The sequence below is a fragment of the Argiope bruennichi genome, chromosome 7 (assembly GCF_947563725.1).
Source record: "Argiope bruennichi chromosome 7, qqArgBrue1.1, whole genome shotgun sequence".
Lineage (NCBI taxonomy): Eukaryota > Metazoa > Arthropoda > Arachnida > Araneae > Araneidae > Argiope > Argiope bruennichi.
Genome location: NC_079157.1, coordinates 35,891,902 through 35,917,660, shown reverse-complemented (window position 1 = coordinate 35,917,660; position 25,759 = coordinate 35,891,902). Strand labels below are relative to the sequence as shown.

The 25,759-nt window shown below is 29.9% G+C and overlaps 1 protein-coding gene across 2 annotated transcripts in view; it reads right to left on the bottom strand.

Annotated features, from left to right (window-relative positions):
* Nucleotides 1-25,759, bottom strand: part of LOC129974949 (multidrug resistance-associated protein 1-like) — a 57,849-nt gene that overhangs the window by 13,246 nt on the left and 18,844 nt on the right. The window contains exons 15-25 of one of the 2 annotated variants that reach the window (XM_056087767.1): nt 24,938-25,131; nt 22,501-22,677; nt 21,270-21,437; nt 18,117-18,307; nt 17,805-17,964; nt 15,837-15,932; nt 14,443-14,560; nt 13,284-13,428; nt 10,099-10,264; nt 935-1,134; nt 117-243 (exon numbers count right to left, since the gene is read on the bottom strand). In XM_056087767.1, the coding sequence (XP_055943742.1) occupies nt 117-243; nt 935-1,134; nt 10,099-10,264; nt 13,284-13,428; nt 14,443-14,560; nt 15,837-15,932; nt 17,805-17,964; nt 18,117-18,307; nt 21,270-21,437; nt 22,501-22,677; nt 24,938-25,131 (1,742 nt within the window). Of the gene's footprint in view, nt 1-116; nt 244-934; nt 1,135-4,048; nt 7,677-10,098; nt 10,265-13,283; nt 13,429-14,442; nt 14,561-15,836; nt 15,933-17,804; nt 17,965-18,116; nt 18,308-21,269; nt 21,438-22,500; nt 22,678-24,937; nt 25,132-25,759 lie in introns of those variants that run through there. The other variant, XM_056087766.1, reaches the window with a different exon arrangement.

Here is a 25,759-nt window from a genome sequence, read left to right as displayed (position 1 = left end):
GATAAAAATGGTCAAAATATCATATACATAAATATATTTTCTAAACAATTTGATACTTTATATAAAATCCAAGATGAACTAATATGTTAAAAAGAATAAATAATAATGTTTCTTACTGTAAGGGAATATGTTATAATCAGACCCACAACAGCAGGAGTCAAGGCCTCTCTATTCTGAATGGCTAATATAGTAGTAATGAATACAATAGAACTTCCAAGAGTATTTAAACAAAAAGCAAGCCACCTAAAAAAGGGAAAAATTGGAAATATTAAGTTATTTTTAATGTTTAAAAGAAATGTAAGCATTTTTTAAAGATGCACTAAAATCAATTTTCATTGCAATAAAATCATTGAAACATACTTATAAATCAAGAGAAAAAAATTGAAATCAAATATCGCAGATTAAACGATACAAAGTTATGAAATGCATACTTTTTAGATTTAGAGTTAAATGTTATTGAAGCTGATGTTATAAAAAAGATTTGGCTTTTATTTCCATTCAATTGCATTTATCTGATTTTTTTAAACCGATTTCAGTATTTAAACAGTATCATTCAAATGCACAATGAGATATAACTATTTAAATAATTCAGAAATTTAATATTTGAGGAATACAAAAAGATAAACAATAGCTTATAATAAAGAACATATGGAATTTTAATTAATAAAACTCCATATAAGAATAACAAATAAAATTCTTATGAATTGACAGTAAATTGCAAAAATATTGCTAATTCTTAAATTTGCTTTATATCTCTAGGATTAAATGTTAAGTCTAAAATCATTTGTTCAATAGAGGCATGGTTTTAGGCATATTTTATTTCGATTTTCCAAATTTAAACAAAATGCTTATGGATTCACTTAAGATTATTTATTTTAATATTGATATTTTCATACTTCAAATCAGAAACAATTTAAAAAAAAAAACATTTTACCTATTGCAAACATAAGTGTTAAATGTGCATACAAGACATCTGTCCAATTTTTCTTCAAAAGTCTGAATAAAGTCCTTCTTAACACCATATGCAGATATAGAAGAGACACCTTGTATGGCCTCCATGAAAAGACTGCAAATGGGAGAACGTCCAGTAGATTCTAACCTTCGTATTTGTCTGAATGTATTTAAATGAAGTTTCTAGGGAAAAAAAATTGACGAAAGATAATTAAAAATAAAAATAAGGATTAAAAATTAAATTATATTAATCATTTAGAAATTAAAAAAACAAACATTTATTTACTTTGCTCAAACTAGCCCCCAATTAGAAAAGTGAACTTGTTCCAATTCATATTTACATTTAATTATATGTAATTAATACCTAATATATAATTAACATGAAATTATTCAAATAATTAATTTTGGTCAGTTTTAATTAATAATCATAGCTCAAACTACGCATGAACCAGCCCAGCATCCTCTAATAAAAGTTTTTTATTTCAAAAATGGTAACTCTTATGACTTTTTAACAATGATAGATTCTTTCATTCATTATTTTAATTTTATAGAAGATTTATATAGAAGTGCTATATCTTTTATAAAAGATTTTACAGAAGAAGAAGATAAAAACAAGGATCAAAAACTAAATTATATTAATCATTTAGAAGTTAAAAAAAATATTTATTAATTAGCCTAGGTTCAAATTAGCATCTAGAAAATTGAATTCAGTCATTAAAACTTACATGTAAATTATATGTAATTAATACACTACATATAATTAACATAAAATTAATGAAATAATTAATTTTGGTCAGTTTTAATTATTAATCACAGCTGAAACTAAACACAACCAAGTTCAGCATTCACTAATAAAAGAGCTTTTTATTTCAAAAATGATCTCTTATGACTTCTTTACAATGATAGATTCTTTTATTCAACATTTAACTTTTATAGAAGATTCTTTTAAAAGTACGTATTTTATATGATAATTAGCATTCTGGCATTTGTAGTAAATTTCAAAAACATAATGTTATCGTCGATTAAAAATGGATGTATTAGAAGAAAATACGGATGACGTTATGTAGTTATTAAGGCTTTATTTTGTGCAACCGCTTTCAACGGGTTACAGCATTCGAATGTACAAGATCACATTTGTTGTAGGTGGCGCTCTTGCATGCCATGACGTAACATTCCGCCCGGCGTTGAAATATGCAAGATTTCAAAACACATTTAATTATACAATTAGCTTACATTTTCTAAAACCAAATAAATAAACTATTCAGATGAAATATTTACAAGTGAACAACAAAATTGCAAAATATATATTAAATTTATATTAATTAAACTTATATATTAAATTTATATATTAAACATGATATAAATACAATTATTATGTACATACAGTATATACAACTATCTTAACTATTTTAATTTTAAAAGTTATCCCTTATTGGTAAGAGACAAATTTTTGAAAAATACCTGTGTTAGTTTTTAATTTAACAACTCTTACTCTGTCTTCATTTCCATAAATTATCTCTAAAATTCTAGCCATTGCCCATTTGCAAGGAGGCAAATCATTTTCCTTTAACAATACTAAACATCCGACCTTAACATTATTTTTTTTGAATTGCCACTTATTTCTTTGCTGTAAGTGGTTCAAATAGTCAATTTTCCAGCGTTTCCAAATTGTTTGAACACATTTGGTAGTATATTGCCAGCGCGACAACCTATTGTCAGAAATGTCTACAATTTCCGGTTCAGGTATTGAAGTTATTGGACGTCCAATGATAAAGTGTCCAGGAGTTAAAACTTCATATTCATTAATATTATCTGATAATGGAATTAAGGGACGTGAGTTAAGTATACCTTCAATCTGAATTACTATTGTTTCAGATTCTTCAATAGTTGTTTTACTGTTAGCTAAAGTTCTATAAAGATGGTGTTTAAATGATTTTACTCCTGCTTCCCATAAGCCTCCGAAATTGGGAGAAGGGGGTATAAATTTCCATTGGATTGATTCTGCGGATAGGTAATTGGCTAAAGTCTCATTAGTCTGACAAACTAGTTTTTTTAAGCGATTTAATTCTGAAGCTGCACCCTTGAAATTAGATGCATTATCCGACATCAATGTTGCAATGCGGCCTCTACGGGCGCAGAGTCTCTTTAAAGATGCAATGAAAGCTTCAGTCGTCAAATCTGTTACCGTTTCTAGGTGAATAGCTTTAGTTGACAAACATACAAAAATCGCTACATAAACCTTTGAATATATTCCCTTTCTTTGGTTTTTAAACTTTATTTGAAAAGGACCACAAAAATCTACACCAGAATTTAAAAATGGAGAACTAGGAGTTACTCTTTCTGAAGGTAAATTTCCCATTAACTGGTCTAACACCCTAGGCCTTTGCCTAAAACATCTAATACAATCATGGACAATTTTTCTTGCAATACCTTTACCATTTAAGGGCCAGTATTGTAGTCTAATTTGATGTAACAAACCTTGTGCACCAATATGTAGACATTTTTTATGTACATGCTCAAAAAGTAACTTAGTGAATGTATGTTTACTGGGTAAAATTATTTGATGTTTAGATTCAAATGGCAAGTCAGAATTTTTAAGTCTACCGCCAACTCTAAGTAATCCTTTTTCATCTAGGAATGGATCTAAAGATCTTAACTTACTTGTTTTAGAAATATTTTTACCTTTATTTAGTGCATCTATTTCTGATTTAAATTCACTCAACTGAGCTACACTAGCTAAATATTCAGTACTTCTTTGCAGCTCCTCAGTAGTTAAATATTTACTTATCTTATTACGAGACTCCTTAGCTTTAGTGTTGTTAATAAACCTGAAAATAAAGCTAACTATTCTAATTAGTTTTATGAAATTATTTGTATGATTAAAGAGTTCATCATAAAAATTTGAATTAGAGTCATTAATGTTCAGAGTCACAACACATTTTAGTTCATCAACAAAAGCAAAATCCTGCATGGATTGATTGTCTACTGGTTCATCAGTAAGTTCATCTGGACCAGCAAACCACATTTTATTTCTTATGAGTTCATCTGCACTGCATCCTTTAGAAATAATGTCAGCAGGATTGTTTTTGCTACTTACATGTTTCCAATGACAATCTGATGTGAGGGTTTGGATCTCCGCAACCCTATTGCTGACGAATGTTTTTAGCTTATAGGGCTCAGTCTTGATCCACGCCAAAACAATAGTAGAGTCTGTCCACAATGAGATAACATCAATGGGTAATTGCAGAATTGGAACTATCTTTTTCACTAATCTAGATAACAGCAACGCAGCACACAGTTCAAGTCGGGGAATGGTAAGTGACTTTAATGGAGCCACTCTGGATTTGCTGCACACTAGACTAGTTTTAAACTGTCCAGATTGGGTGAAGCACTTTAAATAGACAACAGCAGCATAGGCACGTTCTGATGCGTCAGAAAATCCATGAATCTCAATGCGAATTGCATCAGGAAGTAGAATAAACCTTTGAATTCTGAAGTTGTTTACTTCCGAGAGTTTTATGTAGAACCTTTTCCATTCTGTCATTGCATCAGATGGTAATTTTTCATTCCAGTCCAATTTTATCTTCCAAAGTCCTTGGATAAATATTTTTGCCTTTGTAATGAGAGGGCCTAAAAGTCCAAGTGGATCATAAAGACTCGCTATTTCTGACAGCACCTCCCTTTTTGAAAAAGAGTCCTTAGGCTTGATCTTTACCTTATATGTAAAGCAATCTTCTTTTGGATCCCAAAACATACCTAATGTTTTTACAGAACTAACACCTTGTTCTTTCGAAAATGAATAGGATGTGGTAGACAGGTTTTGTAGTAAATTAGAGTTATTAGCGACCCATTTGTGAAGCTCAAATCCAGCTCTTCCGAGGAGTTCAGAAATCTGGGTTTGAAGATTTTTAGTATCTTCTAGCGTTGCATCACCTGACAGAATGTCATCCATGTAGAAATCAGAACAAATCACATCTGCAGCCTTAGGAAAGTCCTTTTTTTCCTCATCTGCTAAAGCTCTTAAAGTCCTGGTAGCCAAAAATGGCGCAGAAACTGTTCCATAGGTTACTGTAGACAGTTTGTAAATCTTCACTGGACCATCAGCACTTGATTTCCAGACAATACGCTGTAAGTCTCTTTGAGTGGGATCGATCAGTATTTGTCTGTACATTTTTTTAATATCTGCACTAAATGCATATCTGTGCTTTCTGAATCTACTTACTATGGAAAAAAGATCTTGCTGAATAATACCTCCATTTAGTAAAATGGAATTCAGAGAATATCCACTTGTTGTTTTTGCACTAGCATCAAAAACCACTCTTAAGGGAGTTGACGTTTTCTCAGGTTTATATATCGCATGGTGGGGAATGTAATAGTTCACATTGCTATCATCTTCAATTTTTATCTCCTCCATGTGTTCTAAACTCTCATATTCTTGCATAAATTCCTTATATAAGATTTCCATAGTATTATTTTTGTTTAATTTATTCCAGATACCATTTAGGCGCTTGATTGCATTTTCTTTGGAATTTCCTAGTAATGATTCGGCATTTTCCTTTATGGGTAACTGAACTATAAATCTTCCTGTTTTATCTCTTTTATAGGTTTTAACAAAATGTTCCTCACAATAAATTTCTTCTTCACTCTTTGTTATTTCTTTAACATTATCCGGCAATGATTCCAATTCAAAAAATTGTTTAACTGCTTCATCTAAATTTGGTTCACTTACGAGATAACAATTGGCTTTTTGAGGTAACTGGGGAAGAATGCCTGTAACTAAATAACCAAACTTAGTATTTTGTAATATTACATCTCCATTTTGCAGACGAAGTTGCTCAGGTTTTAAAATCTCAAAAAATAGCTCACTTCCTAATAGTATATCAATTTGACCTGGTGTGTGGAAATTGAAATCAGCTAGTTCAATTGAACAGGGAATATTTAATGCAGATATATTTAATTTCGATACAGGAATCTCATCGGTTATTTTAGGAAGAATAGAACATTTCACCATGTGTGAAAATGAATAATCTCGATTTGATACTTCAATGTTAGCAGCGTGTTTAATAAACTGCGTAATTCCATTTATACCAGTTATACCTTGTTTTATTGATTTTAGTTTGATTCCCAATTTTCTAGCTACATCTTCTCGAAGAATACATAAAGTCGAAGCATTGTCTAAGAGCCCTCTTAATTGAACTCTCCGACCATCTGCAGTTTTCACATAAATAAGAAGAGTGTTTAATATAACTGATTTATTCCCTTCTATCGCCTGTTTAGTCTCTCTCGCATTCAACGTCAAAGCAGATACTTCGGTTAGTACGTTTAGTTTCGGTTTCGTTTCTGCATCTGTTTGGCTTTCGCTCGCCCGTGCCCTTGGATCTGAAGTGGTAGCGCGATTTTCAGCTGACTCATCATGTATGAGCGAGTTATGCCTTTTACCGCAACTTGGAATGTTGCAAGAATATTTTGATTTGCAGATCCCCGGGTGAGGTTTAAGACAGTTAATGCATAATTTGTTATTCCTAACAAAGTTCTTTCTGTCATCGATAGACATATTTTGAAAAGTAACGCATCTAAATAGTGCGTGATAGTTTTTGCATAAAATACAAGCTTTAGCATTGGAATTTTTATTATTAACTATAAGTGTTTTCGCTCTTTTAAATATGCTCGTATTTTGTGGACTTTCGTATTTACTAGGAATACGGTTAATATTTTCTAACAAAGAACTTCGCTTTTCTAGAAATTTCATCAAATTTTCAAATGCAGGAATTTCTGCCGTATTTAGAGAAAGCTCGAATTGCTTCCTTGTCTCTTTATCTACTTTCTGTAGAATGATGTTTACAAGCATTAAATCAGATAGCTTATTTTGTTCGAATGTAAGAACCTTTAACGCTCTGATGTTTTTATTAACGCAGTCTATTAAGGCACACGGTTCTTTAGCAGATTCGCTACGAATTTTCTCAAAATTTATTATTTCTAATATATGAGAGTCTATCAATTGACGTTGATTTTCATAACGATCTGATAATGCTTTAAAGAGTGATTGAAAGTTATCACTAGACGATTCTAATAATTTAGCTTCTCCTCTTAAGCATGCACGGAGATAATACAGCTTTTGAGAATCATTTAATTGCTCATTGTTGCTAATTAAATTAACAAATAAATTTTTAAAATTTGCAAAATCAGCTATTTTTCCAGAAAATTCTGGTAATGGAATTTCCGGTAGTCGGATTTTAGTTACTGCATTATCCTTTGAAACAGGGTTAATTTTAAATTCATCTTTAATTGAATTTAATAGCAATTTCAGACCTACCTCTGTTTCTTCAATCCTTATATTTATTTGATCAATATCTTCTAGGATGGTTTCTATATCTTCCGACGTTTCAATACCGCAATATTGTTCGGATATCTTGTCCAACTGTGCTTGCAATTGTCCAAGTTTCCTTAATTTCACTTCTAATTCCATTGCGTTAATGTCCTTGGAAGCTGACTTTTCGGCATTAAAACTTTCGATTCTTTTCAAAGTAGTTTTTATCGAGCCTTTCAGTTTATTTAGTTTCTTTTCTGAAACCGCTTCTTGGTCATCGCTTTTTTCAACTTTTTTATCCATGGTATTTGCTCCGGCTCGCTTTTGACCAATGTTATCGTCGATTAAAAATGGATGTATTAGAAGAAAATACGGATGACGTTATGTAGTTATTAAGGCTTTATTTTGTGCAACCGCTTTCAACGGGTTACAGCATTCGAATGTACAAGATCACATTTGTTGTAGGTGGCGCTCTTGCATGCCATGACGTAACACATAAAATTTTGAAAAGGCATATCTATGTAGGAAGGAAGAAATATTAAATTTATTCATTATCTCTAACATTTTTTGAAATAGCTTGCATATAAAAATAGATACACAATCTTGTTTTCAAGTATCTAATGAGATGTAGAAATGCAAAATGTTTAAAGATTATTTTTTTAACTAGTAAGAGTATACAGGAAACAGAACTCTGATCAGAAGATACAAATACTGTCTAAATAAATGCTAAAGAGATGAAAATTAATATGCTATATGACATAAATATATACTTATAATAATAAAGATTAAAATATTTTAGAAACATGCTTTTATTAGTGTACTAAAAAGTAGTTAAAAATATAGATGCCAAAGCAAATAAAACAAGTACAAAGCACAGTAGAAATAAATTAAGAAAATTTGAATTATAGTTACAATTCAAATATATCTTAGTTTTTAATAAAAGTTAAGAATTTTTTTTCTTATTATATTCATTAGACCTAATTTGTTTGCAGTATTATTTTCAGTTCTCATGCATTTATGAATAAGTCCATATTTCAGATAAGAAATTATTATTCACTAATTTTTAGTACCCTAATAAAGGCATGTTTTAAAAAAAATTATTTTTATCTTTATTATTTTTTTTTGAGTTTAATATATATTAGTGTATAAAATTTGAACAATTTTTTTTAATAAAAAAAAAAAAAAAAAAAAAAAAAAAAACTTGAAGACATGAAATTTATACTATAGAGGCACAATGCAGTACTTAAAGGATAAAAAAAGTTTAATAGAAAAAAATGAATACAGAATACATATATTATGGAATGAAGAAGCAAAAGGCTTTACTGCCAAAATGTAGTAGTAAAAAACAACATATGGATGAGAAAAAGGACAACAAACAGATATAACTTTAGTAAGCGATATGACCTCAAATAACTGCAATGATTGTGTGATATTGTCTGTTCATACTCAAAATAATATTATCCAGCAATTCTTGAGGTTAGAGGCGCATCCCTCAATACATATATGTATGTTAGTTTCTAGAGAATACGACTGTGCAGCAAACATCTTGCCAAAGCGTCCCATATATGTTCAATCGGTTTAAGAAGAATGCTAGCCAAAAATCTGACATATATCTTCACTTTTCAGGATTCTTGAATAGTAAGAAACCTTTGTGGTAGTTCATTATTGCCCGTGAACACAATGTATAGACCTTTGATACCTCGGAGGGGGTGAATAACTTCATTACAGTAACCATCTCTGGTCATCAAATCTCTATTAAAATGTAAAGCTTATTTTCATTTAATCATTATGTTTCCCATAAAAACACAACAAATCCATCCCATCGGTTTCTTTCTCTGATTTTAGTAGGATAAAAACGTTTTTTTTCTCTCTATACATCAAGTGGCATCGAGAGTCGTTTGTGAGATTAAAACAACTCTTGTTGCTAAAGAGAACATAATTAAATTGAAAAGAAACCCAGCCTTTTTGTCCATTATACCATTGTAAACGGTGTTGCTGATGGTCTGTCATCACTGGTGTCCAGGTGAATAGGAAACTTTTATGCAGTCATCTGGTTACAGTAAACCAGGACATCTGCTGTCTGGTTACCTAATTTAAATACTGGAAAGCTTTCCAAGCACGTGAAATACACTTTTGCCAATTCCAAACTCCGTCACACACAGTCACAAACAACTTTCAGTCACACACAGTCACAAACAACTTTCAGTCACACACAGTCACACACAGCAAATTACACCAAATTACACCATCCTTCCAGTCTTTTGAGCTTTCTACCACTAGTAAATGTATCTTGATAAAGCCATTTTAAATTAAAGATATCATTTTCATTTGCAAGGAATGTTTAAAAAGTGCGATTATGATTTTCCTTCCTTCCTTCTTTTTAAATTGCCTCTCACTCCACGTACTTTTAGCACCCTTGTGCCACTTGCAACTTCATGGTCCTGATATTTGAATATGCATTACTGTTCTGATAAGTCGTCTTTCCACTTCAATAATTGCAATGAACACTTTTCTACAACTTCATAGCCATGGTATATGAAAAGTACTTTGTTGCCTAAGCTTTGCACACAAGTGTATTTCATAATTCATCACTGTTTCCCTCAAACTCTCATTGTTCATTGCACATTCACCACCCAATGGCACAACACAAATACAACCAAAAACTCATTTAAAGTATATTGTTTAATTGATAAATAAGATATGAAATTATTGAAATATTTATTACAGTTGAGAACACACACTTGCATAAAATTTCAGAATTCAGCCATGAGAGAAGTGAATAAAAAATATAATAGTGAATCTTACAAACGAGGAAAGCAGCCTGTAATAAAAGAACTTACCATTATAAAATAGTATAAGAATCCTAGTGGCAGCAGGAATACCAAGAAGATTGGCACATTCATCCCAATAATAACAAAGGAAGAAATAGCACTAAAGATGCAATATAACCATCCTTCAATTTGGTAAAACAATTGATTGTCCAGGATTTCCATATCTGTTGTAAATCTGCAGTAAATGAATACATCAATGTAATAGAAATTAATATATATTTTTAAACTGAAAGTTATATCATAAGATGCTGCAATAGATTTGTGGAGATATAACATACTTTTAATAAAATGATTATTTACACAAAATATGAATAATATGTCGTAATATTTTTTTTAATGAAAAAATCTGCCTAGAGAGTGCATGGTGAAATGCCCCCTTCAAAAAAAAGTGAGTGTTGAATTTCTAATCTAAAAGGTAGTTGCATAATAATATTTCAGGCTTGATCCATCTATATTTATTTTTATAATTTACTTTTATTTATATAGCAACAGTAACATACATAGATACAAAAAAAATATATATTTTAATTATATAAAATATAAAAAAATTGATTAATTTTTAGTTGTAAATTATGGAAAAATCTTTTTTTTAATAAGCACCTACTACTCAAGAAGTAACTTTGTGCCGAATTTTATAGATGAAAGTTCAATCGTCTATTCAATAGTATATTTTTTACAACTTTTTCTTCAGACAATTTATAAATAGTATAGCAATTTTTTTATGCAATTTACAAATAGCACGGCAGCCTATATACAATCTCATGTCAAAAAGTGATAAGATAAAATTATTTTGTTTGTATATGAATTTCTTGAAGGGGTAACATAATTTAACAAAAATGAGGGGGGCAGGCACATATTACCCATTTCACCTAAAATAAAAAATGTTTAGGCACAGTATTGATATTGGAAAAAAACTCCATACACTTAATCGATTAAATTTAGGATACATGCTGTTTCCAAAACATGGGGAAAACATTCAAAACATATAACAAGAAAAGAATAGAAGAAAAATAGAGAGCACTTTTTTATTACCCTATGATTTGGTTTCATGGCATCTTTACATTTTTCACAATGGAAACGAAATATTATTCAGAAATGAGGAAATTAAATATTGATAATGTGTTTTTAAAAATAATAAATAATCAGTAAAACAGCAAATTTATTTGTAGTTTTTGTACCATTATTGCCTATTTAATTGTAGTATTCATTGGCAAATAAATATAACTGCCATCATTTCTTTAAATCTTTTAATAATAAATTTCTAATATTTTCACAAATATAATGAGTATAATAATGCTGGTAATGCAATATGATGCCGAAGCATTCACCTAGTTGGCAATGAATGAATTAAATGAAATAAAATAGGCTCAGTTTAATTCAAGAAAAATAATGCCTGAAATAATTTTTCTCTTAACAGCATAACTTCCATTTTAAGCACTAAATTAAATCAGGAAATTGGACTATCAGAACCATTTACTTCTTTATGCAATTATTTGGTTATGATATCGTTAAGTATGCTTTAAAATGTTCAAAATATTATTTAAATCTGTACACAACAATTAAAATACATTGAATAGGGATAACTTTGTCTGTTTTAAAAAATATTGTTTGGTTTACCATTATTTTCCTTCACTAAGTAATAAAGCTGTCAATAATTTCATCTTACAGAGAAGATATTTAACAATAGCCTTCTTGGGTATTTTAACTCTTATCAGTTTTATATAAGTTTTATTCAGCATTCTTGTTCTTAACTTATTTAATAAATGTTTTTTGACAATCAAGTATTTTGAAAAGTCCATTATTTAAATGCAAGTAAAAGAAAAAAAACTTGTTTTACATAAATTAGCATATAACTCTATTTCTCAGAATCTTTCAGATATTAATTTTATGTTAAATCTCAGTCTAATAATCAAACTTGTCAAAGCTGTATCAAAAATATGGGTAAAAATAGGGCAAATTTGCCAATTCTGAAATTTATTTTTCTCGAAATCTTGTATACTTTTTCAAATTGAGTGTCTTCCCTATTTATTTTTTATTCAGATACTGACACATTAGGATAAAATTGGGAAGCCACAGGCATCAAAATTATAATAATATTACATTGAATTTTTCTACGACTAATAAGGAAATGAAAAGTGGGAAAACAAGTAAAAAGTGTAAAGTTATAATTTCCATCAAAGAATACCAAGATGCAGAGCATTATCAAGCAATAATGAGGAAGATAAGATTCTCAAACATATCCTTTCAATGCAGGTTTGGGAGCACCTTTTGATGTTCTAGATCTGCATGAGATTCTTAGGGGAGTTGATAGAAAAAATCCAATATCTTTTAACCATTCCTGCAGCAAATCAAATTGGAGATAAAAGGCTCATAAATGGATGAAAATCCAATCAACAGAGATAAACCTGGTTGTTCAATTTGCTTGCGATAGCTTTGATGAACATGATGAAAAGTTGAAGATAAACATGAGCCTTAAGATTGATGGAATGGTTCAAGCTAAAACTTAGAATGCTTGTTTTAGTACAATTTTTTTTTAAAAAAAAAGTACCAAGATTTTTTTTTTTTTTGTAAATTCAACTTATTTATGGAGAAAGGGATATTTTATGTGGCAGAAATGAAACTTATTGCACAATTTGCTTATGACACCTCTGATGAACATGATGAAATGTTTAAGATCAACATGATCCGGAAGACCGATATTATAATTTTTCACAACTAAGACTTGGAATGTGTTTGAATAACTTTGCCAGTATTTTTTTAATTTTTAGCATATAAATGTTTACTGGCATGTTTCTAACTCTAATGGTTATGATAGTTTTTAAATATTTTTATATGTTGCTAGTTTATAAAATAGTTGGAAGAAAAGAAAAATGTAGCAAAGTTATTCCTGCTAACAGTATGTTATGAGAACAAAATGAATTTAAAAAATCTAAACTAATGACTATTTACACAAAATTAAAATATTTGATAAAATTTAAATAATGTTCCTTGATAAAACCTTCCCCTTAATAGACCCATTAAAGTTGTTTAATTCTATAGATGAATCCAGTACATAATTTATTAAAATATTAGTCCAGTAGTCATATTATATGATGAGAAAATTGCAGTATAATTATTTTAAAAAATAAAGTTCAATAACAAATGAACATTAAATATAAATTTAATATTCTAGTAAACAATCATGATATATTTACCTATTAATGATTCTTCCTACAGGAGTGGTATCAAAGAAAGACATTGGAGATTTCATAACACTATCCAGCATGAGTCTGTGATACCTTTCAGAAGCTCTTGTCACCCCCAAAATAAGCAAGAATCCCCCCAAAACAGAAGATATAACTGCAAAATATATCAAAGTAAAATGAATAGCGATGAATAAATGAAGATAAAATTTAACAAACAAACATGAAAATGCAAAATTATTCTTTTGATTTAATATTTAAAAATTTCATTAACTGTATTTATTTTCTTGGAAAAATGTACAAATCATATAAATAGAATGTGATATGCATTGAAAAAAAAAAGAATAATTTTCAAAGTATAAGTTGAAGATTATTTATAGATTTGGTAGGTATTTTATTCTTTATCAAAATTATTATTGGGCATTTTAAAGCAGAATAAAAGAGGGGAAGAATGTTGAATTTCGAAATAAGAAATGGTATACAATATAAATTTTTTCCAAATTACAGGCTATATATTGTCTTTCTATGGCTAAGTGTTATGCTATTTTGCAATAGTAAACAAACATAATGCACAAGCTCTATTTAAATTTTTTTTTACATACTGATATAAAAACTAAACAAAAAATCTCCACCACCACTACGACTAAAATTAATGGAATTATAAAGTTTTGATTATTGCTATTTTAGACAATTCTATAGGCAGCTTTGTGGAAAAGCAGCCAATCTACGCATAGCATTTCCTCAAGGAGGCTCTTAATTGGTTTTAAATAATAAAATTCAATTTCATAACTTGTTCATTATTTATTGGAGAAAAGATGAACTTTTTTTAAAATTTAAAATCAATGCATCAAGAACATTTAATTGAATATGACTAATAACAGCCATGGCTGTATAGACTGTATAAAAATTTAGTACAATGATTTTTTTCTGAGGTATATTTATTGACACACATGGAGTTTAAAAATTAATTATTAAGGTAAGATTAGAGTGGAAAGCTATATATGATATGCATTTTAAATATAACAATAAATGCTTTCATATGTAAATTTGTTATTCAAAACTATACAGCAAGAAATAATCAATGATTTTGCACTGAATTTTTAATCACAAAGAATATAATTTTGTGAATATTTAAAAACAGCATTTGGAACCAAAGATTATAGCCTCATACCTTGTGCCAGACCAAAACTTCCATAAACAGATAAGCGCCAAATAGTTTGTGAACTGTTACGAGTCCCATTTTTAGCCACATCAGAACTCCATTGACTTAACCAAATATTTCCACCTGCCTAAGTTAAAAGAATCATATTATTATCAATGTCCAACTAAGATAAATAAATAACTTGATCAAATAAATAAAATTGCTATTAATTCTAGAATAAGCATTTCTGTTATATATCCATATTAGTCTATAATAACTTAAATTTAGATCAGAAAGAGTGTCATAACAGAGATGCATAATGGTATAGAAAAATCTACAAAGTTAAGAATTCTTAAGTTATGGGTAAAACTAAAGAACACAGTACATGTTTTCCCACTCCTTCTGATCAAATTATACATAAAAAAATATTACCTAAAGAATACAGTTAAATTACCATTTTTGACATTGTATTGCTTTAAAATAATTACAATTTAACGATAGGTAAATAGTAGTATAGCGATCTTTAGTTTAGTTAAATTGCATCTTTGGGTATAAATGCATTTTATTTTATTACATAGAGTGGACTCTTCGTGAAGTGTTGTGATATATTTGGGAAGCTTTCCACTCTATTTTCAGAAAATCAGAATTTTCTGAGAGTATATAAAATCCTTGCTGCAATTGCCAATGAGTCTAAGTCTCTATTTGGATGGACTACTTCTTCCTTGCTATACAGCACTTCTGCAGATCCTGCACTGCAGGACCTGAAGAACAGTAGATTGGAGATTAGCACCCAAATAGTCGATTGCTGTTGTGCTTTCATTAATCGAGACACTTGATCCTTGGTATTTTTGCAAAGACGAAATTGAAGTCAATTTAAAGCATAAAGTTTTCAGTTTTCACCGTGCTGTTGACAGAACAAATTTTAACTGTAGTAGTCCTTTGAAAATTGGATTGTTTTTGCTTTAACAACAGTAAAAAATTGCAAACAACAACTGTAAAAAATTTGTTTCGGTTGTTTTATTAAAATTTATTAAATCCATGCATCTGTCCGAACCACAATATTGTAACACTTCTTTTATCAATACCCTCCTTTATCAGAATTTTGATTAATTAAAAAAAATGCCAATATTTATTAAATATTTTTTAACATATTATTTTATTTGGAGCATTATTATTTTTCAATAAGCTGAATAACATTAATTTCCCAACTTTGTAACTAACTACGGCCTTAAAGAGTTTGTTCCCATCTTTTTGAAACTGGTACTACTAATATATTTAACAAGTAAAAACAGAGAAAAAAATTGATAGTTACAGTTTTAGTTTAGATCTTTATCCAAATATGTGATATGAATCTTGCAATCAAATATTTTAATAATGACAGTAATTTTCTTTATATACAGGAAAAAAAAAAAAATGAAACTCACTTGAAATGACACATATGCCATGATTCCTATGGCAGAACCAATAAACAGTGGAATGCCCATTTGTTTCACATAATTTAGGTAAATGAGTCGGCGAACCTGAAACTCGTAAAAATTAAAAAAGAAAAGCAATATCAAGATTTAATTGTTAATTAATTTTAATATACAGTTTAAATGTAATAGAGATTTTTATTAAATTCTTAATTCACAACATGCTTAGTATATATCTTGTTACTAGCCTTCATGACCAATTGACAACCAGCCAAAGTAACAGTATTGTTGCTATTGGTTATACGCGAGGATCGAACTCGCAACCTTATGGTTTGTAGCCAAGTAACATGACCACAAGACAAAAGTAATTACTCATGTCTTGTAGCTGTTATCTGTCTTATAAAGCGTCACCACAGTATTAATCTAATTATGCCAATCAATATTTAATTAATAACCAAAAAGTATTACTTTAAGTTAAACTAAAATTGAACAATAAACAAAACGATGTTTGATAAGCTAGCAGTGTCTACAAATTGGTAAAATTGGTCCAATAATTAAGGGTGGGAGTTCTACCAAAGTTTTATTTTCTGATATCTTTCCCTTCCCTTGTATCCAAGGATCAATTTTATGAAGCTACTATATAAGATTTAGAAAACAAGCAAACAAAAAATTGTTTTAATGGTTTGGAATAGAGAAAGCTGACATGCCCCCCCCCGATTCTTGCATAATGTAGAGTGTTTGAAACTTCTTTCGGAAATAGAAGATTATGGAAGGTAGACTACCACTGATGCCATATTTAGAGGCAGTAAATTTTCACGAGAAATAAAAATTGGCAAATCAGGCAAGCCATTTGGGCTAGTTCTTTGATTTCCAGAAATATTTTAAATGATAAGATGAGGCATTCAATATCAAATTCTTATTATGATCAAAGTCAAAACTTCATTTCTCATCAGCTATTTCTTAATGACATACAGAAATCAAACATCCTATTTCAACTAATGTTCTACTTATTTATATTGTTACAAATCTAAATATTGCTTGTATTTGTCTTGAAATATCTCAGACAGATCTGAAGTACTCGGATTTTGGCGAAGAATCGAGCAACTTACGCGTATTTTACGTTAAAGGTGGCATTTCCAATGATCTGACGACCTTTTGGCGAGATTCTTGGTGATTTGTCGAGAAATGGAATATTTCTGGAAAGTTCCATCACCGATGCTCTAGGATAATTATTAAGCGAGATAGCCTAGAAGCTTCCAGGACCTTGGCGAAACTGCGAAATCTTCAAGCCAAGTCGGGTATAAATACAGCCGCCTAGCATAGTGTGAGTGATAGTGAAAACGTTCAGGTTTGAATGCGAGTTCAGAGTTAGAAGCTGTTATCTGTCTGAGGTATTTGAGACCTCTGTGTTTGGAAGCTGTTGCTGTACATTAGCTGAATTGGAGTGACATAATTGTGAAGCGTGTCAGTAAAATTTCCTGCAATTTATAAAAATTTTTGCGAATAAAAGTCTTCTGATATTTAAGAGACTGTTTTATCAACTCTCAATCCACACGAACCCTGAATCGCAGTACAATATTAATTGTGAATACAGTTAAATAAATGTCACAATGTAATTCAATATTACAGAAACAAATAGATATCTCTGCCATGTTCCAATTAATAATTTTAAAAAAACAATATCTTATCTAAGAGGTTTTATAAAATTCTTATGACAATTGACAATCAAAAAGTAATTTGTAAAAGAATCTATCTATTTACACAACAGTAACTTAAATGAATTATTTTGCTGATTTAAGTTGGATTATTGCAGAAACAGATTATTTAACAGTTACAAATTCGTTTCTTTTTTTTTATGCAAGTTCACAGAATTCATGAGATAAAAAAAAATGTAAAGATTACAAATTTAATATCAAGATTACAAACTGTAAGCAGCAAATAAACAAATTCTTATGAATGAAACAAAAACAAAATTCATACCCCTCCTATTTCCATTCTTTCATTATCAGTGAGTCTATAATTTTCTTCTTCATCAACTGCACACTTCTCAGCATTTATAAGTAGCTGATCACCACCACCATGTTCACTTAAATCAGTTGATTTTGTTGAATCTCTGGAGTTTAATCGAGATATACTCAATCTGAAAATACATATGTGTCAAAATATGTAAACACATAATTTAAAACAAAAAATCTAAATAGAAATAAAATAAAGCAGATAAAGGATTCTAATTAAAATAAAGAAGATAAAAGGTTCAAAATTTCTAATACTTAAAATATCTTAGAAAATTACATTTTATTTCCTACTTCACTTTCTTCAGTTGTTTTGTGGGGAGAGTGTTCTTCCACAAAGCTGGCAAACGATCCCTTCTTGTTTAAAAGTTCCTTGTAAGAACCCATTTCGTCAATTTTCCCATCCTTCATGCTCACAATTATGTCTACATCTGGCAATATTGATGTATCGTGAGTGACCAGTATTCTAGTCTACAATGAAAGAAAAATTTTTTTTCACCATCTTAAAGAAATTCTAATGGATATTAAAAATCAGATAATTACATGATATTATCAGGATAGAATTTAATTTCCACCTTCAAATCAGCTTTATCCTCCAGTTACCAAGATATAATTTAATTTCCATTTTCAAATTAGTTTTATCCTCCAAACTATTATTTCAATAATTCATATATATATTCAAAATCCAAACTTACATTTTGGATTTCAATATACAATACAACAAAGCTAATGTGTTACCGCTAAAGTATGAAATTCGTTATTTTATAGAATACCTAGTTATTCCATGAAATAACTGATCGTGTCCGTTAAAGTGTAAAACTCTCTTGTATTTCATGGTTTAACTAGTTATTTCATAGAATAACGATCTGCAGCCCGTTAAAGTGTGAAATAATCTATATCATATATCTCGCACGACAAATACATTTACCTTCCACCCCTACTGCACTTACATTTTTGTTTGTTTGTTTTAGAAATAAAAAATGTTTTTGTTTTAGAAATAATGTTCTTTGTCATTCCAAGTGTCATTTTAGTAATCCTTGTTGTAACAAATGATTTTATGGTACGTTTCCATAAATACCGTTTATACGCTGCATAAATTAGATAAATTGCTTCTTTTTCATTTTAATTGTCTACCATTAGTTTAATTTCATTTTAGATAAATTGTTTATTTTACACTTTAACTGTCTCTCATTAGTTAATTTATAGAATACCTAGTTATTTCATAGAATAACTAGTTAAAGTGTCAAATTAATAACATATTACACACTTTAACGGACACGATCAGTTATTTCATGGAATAACTAGGTATTCTATGAAATAACTGCATTATATACTTTAACGGTAACATATATATAATAATCAATAAAGCTTCATAACAGGTCAATACAATGTTTACATCAATTGTATTTAATACATTGCGTAAATCGTTCTGCGTTTAATACATTGCGTTATCTGCGTAAATAGTTCGGTAAGAAATAGCAAAGGAAGAGTTCTTTATGAATCTGAAATAATATTGGCATTGTTTAGACAATTTTGAATAATTTTAATTATTATAAAAATTTGCAAAAATTTACAAACAAGTCATTATAAATTCCTTATTAGCAGTAAGGTTTAAAGCAACTGGAGTTTTGAATTAAGTTTAATTATATTAACGCCCCTTCTGAATTAACGTAGGATTATGAGACGGACATCGTAATTTTGAACCACCGTCAAATGACGAGGACGACACACGAGACGGCACTTCCCTCTCCAAATTTTTGCACTGTACCAACACGATACGTGAGTTAAGAAACTTGCTTCCAAACGTATAGTCAAAGGCATACAATGGAAACAATATACCAACTACTTGTTATTATATTCATTCCTGTGTAAAAGAGAATAAATAAAAGTCGCCATTTTGAGTAAAAAGACGAGGAAATTTCCAAATAAGTATGAAGATTTTCGGATATCACACACAACACAACAATTATGCTATGCTGATAGCTCCATCGCCGAGGATGGAATGTACCTATTCGTGAGGTCCCAAGAAGTGGATGTTCGAAAACATATCTATTTTGTATGATCCTCAGATATTTTGTTGCTATATATATTCAGAAAGAAGAGCAGAGATTGGATAGCATGGAAAAAGCAACAAATACCTTAAGTATTAGTTCAAAATTTTAATGCATCTGAAATATTACGATGACTTAAAAAAAATCCTTATAAATATAATACCGTGGGTACAATTTACCCTTGCCAAGATTTTGATGATGATTTGGACACAGGTAGAACCAGTGAAGAGCCCAAGAGAGTATCTGGGATGATGTGTCCCCCTCAATCTCTTGGTGTAAAATATACCTTATGGAAAAAATTTTATTCAAAAAGAAATTTTTAATTTCTCTCCTCTGTTTAGAACTGACCAAAGTACTACTCCTTTATTTGGAACGGAAAATTTTATTTTGCTTCAGGTGCCATTTATCCTCATTATGCCATTGAATCAATTGCCCAATTTGTCTTGATTTTTTTATGTCTATGTACGAATGAATCCATCAGGTGGTACTTTAGTATGGATATGAGAAACTGGTACATAAGTAAGTCATATCACTGACTCTCCGAACCGCCCGAAAGCACACGGATAAAGAAAACTGAAAGACCGGACCGCCACAACAGCAACATTGGCGGGAATTGCAGTTGAGTACTAAGGGTCATCACCGGCCATGGTACTGTAGGAAATGCGTACTGTCATCGATGGAAGGAGCCAGATCCCCCACCTATTTGTGTATCCACCAGGGTGGCGAGATCCAACTACCACGGCGGAAGTTTCTCATCCTCATTTCGAGGTGCACCCTTGGTACATAAGTAAGTCATATTACTGACTCTCCGTCCCGCTCGAAAGCACACGGATAAAGAAAACTGAATGACCAGACCGCCACAACAGCAAGGTTGGCAGAAACTGTCGTTGAGTACTAAGGACCATCACCGGCTACGGTACAACAATTCCCAAAGGAAGTACGTGACGCCATCGATGGGAGGAGCCTGATTCCCCACCTATTTGTGTACCCATCAGGCTGGCAAGATCCAACCACCATACCAGAAGCCTGTCATCCTCTTTTCGAGATGCCCCTCATGTGGTACATATATGAAATACTCATGTACTCATGTGGTACAGGGGGATGTGGAATTTTTGAAAGAAGTCATACCATGTACATGATAAACAAAACTTAATTAAGACAATTAAAATAACACGTCTTGAATGCCAAACAGCATGGTGGAATTATGGATTTGAGGATATATCTAAATGTTTTATCTGAAATCAAATGTAACCAACCCGACGAGCCAGCTGATCAACCGAGCTAATCATAAATAAACCTGTAGATATTTAAATAGATATAGTGGGCTGATAAGGCAAAGAAAGAATTTTGGATTCTGGTTAGCTACAATTTTTATAACATACCTTGTTCTTTAATAAACCATTACTACCAATAACGTCATTGAATAAAGATCTCCTAACATGGACATCAACAGCACTCAAGGGATCATCAAGAAGATAGATGTCTTTATCCTGATACACTGCCTGTGCCAAGTTGACGCGCAATTTTTGACCACCACTTAAATTAACACCCTGAAAGGAAATGAAGTTTAATATACAGTATAATTACAAATTAATATCTCAACTTTACAAGGTTATTAAAGGAAACACACACACACACCAAATAATACTTATATAATATAAATTCTTACAATGGTCATTGAAATTTGTCCAGTGGGATGTTTTTACATCAGTGAAAATGCTCAAGTTATTTGAATGATTTTGCCTAGTCTATTTAATTTGAATGATTTTGTTCCATGAAATGTGTAAATTTCAAAGCCAAAGTAGCAAATTTGGCACTTCTGTAATGTAATGAATTCTTTAGTTATTCCTTTCAAAAATTATGTAAAACATTCTTTGATTTAAAAAGAACCAAGCATGTAATTTATTAAAAATGTTCATTCTTCAGAATATTATGGAAATAATCCAATTCTTTAAAAAAATCGATAATCATATTTCTTAGTAACATCACGACTCGCACAATGCAGTGTATCATCTAGGAAAGCAGAAAGAAGATAGTGTGCAAAAACATTTTGAATTTATAAAGTTTCAGGAAAGAGTATGCCGCCACAGCATTTTGTACTTAGACATTTAAAAAGTCATGGTGGGAAAATAAAAACCAGCATAATTCAGAAGTTAATGTGAAACCAGAGTTTAAGTGATTATAAAATAATTAACATAGAGAAACTGAAGTCATTATATGTATATAATTACATTATCAAATGATATTTTCTAAGGAAATAAATTTATCATCCTTAGGCTTGGTTAGGCATTTATTCCTAAAGAATTCAACAGCTTGTCATCAAAACAGTAAGTAATTTTCCTATAGACATACTAATATTACTACCATTCATTCACATTTTCTTACTTTTTAATTTTATACTGCTTCTGTTTTCACAATTAAGTCGTTTTGTTTCAGAAAATGTATTCACAAACTAAATTATTTATGAATGAAAATTAGGAAAAACAATTCACTTATCTGCGATTTAATTTTTTCATGTTTTGGATTATTAAGATATATTAGAAGTAGCATTTAAAAATAATACAAACTAAGTAAATAACAATTAAATATACAATATTTGGCATAACACAATACCTTTTCTCCAATTTCCGTTTCATCCCCAGCAGGTAGAATCTCCAAATCAGCTCTTAAACAACAGAAGTCCAAAATTTTGTTATATTTTTCTTCAGTCATATGTTTTACTAATAAAATATTGTTTTTCAGAGATCTATTAAGCACCCATGTCACCTGAGGTACATAAGCAATAGTACCCTGTAAATAAAACAGATGGAAGTTTTTTAACTGACTGATTTTTTTGAATTACTAAAATGATTAAAACTTTCAATTTAAGAAGTCAAATTAAGGAATCAAACATTTAAAGTAATACAAAAAATAATTTTTAAAATAAAGTATTCCAAGTAAATACAGGAACTTCACATCTTTTACAGAGTAATTAAGAAAGAATTTATGCTACAATAAAAAGGATTTTAAAATGGAAAGTTTAAATGTATTTTTTTCCTATTGATATTATTATAATTTGGAAAATAAAATAAAACCAATATCAAAAATTTACAAAAAAAAAAAAAAAAAAAAAAAACAATAAAGCATTTCTTATACCCATAACATAATCTATCCACAATTACTAAACTCAAAACAGCATAAAACATTATTTTAACAAAAGTGGTAGACTTGAGGAAAGCAGAAACAGAAATTATAATATAAACAAAGGAAAGAAAAATAATGTAACAACGAAGATCATTTTATTAAAATATTTTTCTCCAAATGTCTGCTTTGATTTGTTTAATAAACTATAGTTATCATACCATTAAGATCTCTAGGCAATATCTAAACAAAACAGTTTAATGTGAGGCAAATAGTAATTAAATCGTCTGTAGAATATGACAGCTCTAACAAGAAAATAGTTGAAAAACTGTTGACTGAATTTACAATTGCCAATATTACAAGAATACTAGATTTCCAACTATTCTGCTAATTAATTTGTGTAATATGTGGAGTTGAATATTCTATTAATGAAATAATTTTTTATTAAACCCTCTAAATTAAGATCTCTAGGCAATATCTAAACAAAACAGTTTAATGTGAGGCAAATAGTAATTAAATCGTCTGTAGAATATGACAGCTCTAACAAGAAAATAGTTGAAAAACTGTTGACTGAATTTACAATTGCCAATATTACAAGAATACTAGATTTCCAACTATTCTGCTAATTAATTTGTGTAATATGTGGAGTTGAATATTCTATTAATGAAATAATTTTTTATTAAACCCAGAAGATTAGTATTTATATAAGAAGTTTATTTCAAAATATATATTAATGCATAGTTTTTGCACTTCTATAAGAAATGATGTGATTTGCAGCTCCAAGCTGTTGAAGTGATTCATTGCATAACAAGTTGAATAAGGAGTTTTTCCTCCCAAACTTGGATGGACCATAAATGAAATAGAAGGGTGGAGAGCAAAATGAATTTATTTCAAAAAATTCTGTACAATAGCTATTATCTGACATAATTACCATCAATCATTGTAAAAAAAAAAAAAAATTCAGCGATGTGAGATAGACTTTAATAATCTTTTGACACTCTAAGTTAGTCAAGAATTCAATGACATTCCAAACATTTCCTTAATTTAAGAAACAGATGAAAATCACTCAGCCCTAAGCCATGTTCACCGTGATGCTGAAATCTCAAACGAGTCGATTGACCAGCATTCCAAAGTTGTGACTTTGGAGGGTGCTTGCTTAGGCATTCAGTTTTCCCTCCAAATTCTTTTCTTAAAAGAAATTTTTAAACAATTCCAGATTAATGACGACAATTTTTTTTAGAGATCCATCAATATCAGAAAAGTCCGAACCTTAATAGCGATTATGCTGAAAAGTAACCATAATTGTACAAAACTTTTGGTAATAAATTTGCTTTGTTCTGTACACTCACCTTTTTATTTATAGTCCATTGGAGTGTGAAGAAAACAAACAAAAATAATGGCCCACCTGTTTACCATTTCTTAGCAAATATATGGATTTTTTAGAATAAAGGGAAATCCAAAATATGACTTTCTTTTTATTTTAAACTTGAAATGCAAAAAATTAAATGAGAGTAGTTATGTAGAAAAAGTCTCGTGATAAATGATAGACCCCAAAAATTTGATTTCAAAAAATAAAACTGTAGAGGGGTGAGACTCTATAACTTCATTATGAGATAGATGAAAATAATAGATGAGTTTCAGGAACAGTTATTTAATTATTTTCTACGTTTCCAATTTCACAGGACAAAACAAACATGAATATGAAAAATACACGACATTCACTCAAAATACAATCTAATAATACCCCCAAGAAGTATCATGGGAAATATACCTTGATGTTAATAAGGTAACGCCATCTATTGTAACAAAAGGGAAGGTAGTAGAGTTACATAACTGATACAAAATTAGTTAAGAGAAAATGATGTTAATACCTTAATAATTATCCAGTTTATATATAAAAAGTAGGAAAGACACAATTTTGCACACTGACCTTTAAATCCACAGATCCATTTTTCTTATATAATTCTCCTAATAAGGCAGAAAGTAAGGATGATTTTCCAGAGCCAACAGGTCCAATAATAGCAATCAATTTGCCTTCAGGAACATGCAAATTGATATCCCTCAACACATAATCAGAATCGCATGCCCATGAAAATGAAGCTCCTTTCACAGTAATAGCTTCACCTAAAATATATATCTACAGTTGGAATTTTAGAAACAAATGCATTATATGAAATGAAATATCAACAAACTGGTTGGTAGATTTTTTTGGTTCTTTCCTTTTAAGAGCACATCGTTTTATGCCAAAGTTTATAAAACCCTAAATACACTCCGTCAATGCTCATCTGCTTTTCTCTAATTTTTGAAAGAAAACTCTAAAACACATTATGTTTTATGCTTCCTGTGTGTGGGAGGCGGGGGGGGGGGGGAGGAACTTGATTGAGTCTACCAACCCTAAACATAGTACCAATACCACCACTTTTCATTTCCTGTGACAAACTTTTAATCACTAGATATTGCATCAATGGTCTGTTACTCGCATTGCCAAAAATTTTAATAAAAATGTTTTGTTGAATGAATTATTAACATAAAGCTAACATAAAACATACATCTAAAATATTATGTTATCATATGGCTACTCAACTGACAGGAAATTCAAGAAGTTCCAAGTTCAAGAGTATACTGTAATGAAAGGAAAAGAAAGTAATCAAAATGATTCAGCTGGTTGCCAAAAAAAACCCAATATCTTTTATAAAGATCTGCATGAAAGGTTAATAATTAAAGGAAAAAGTTAATGTATTAACAATTGGTG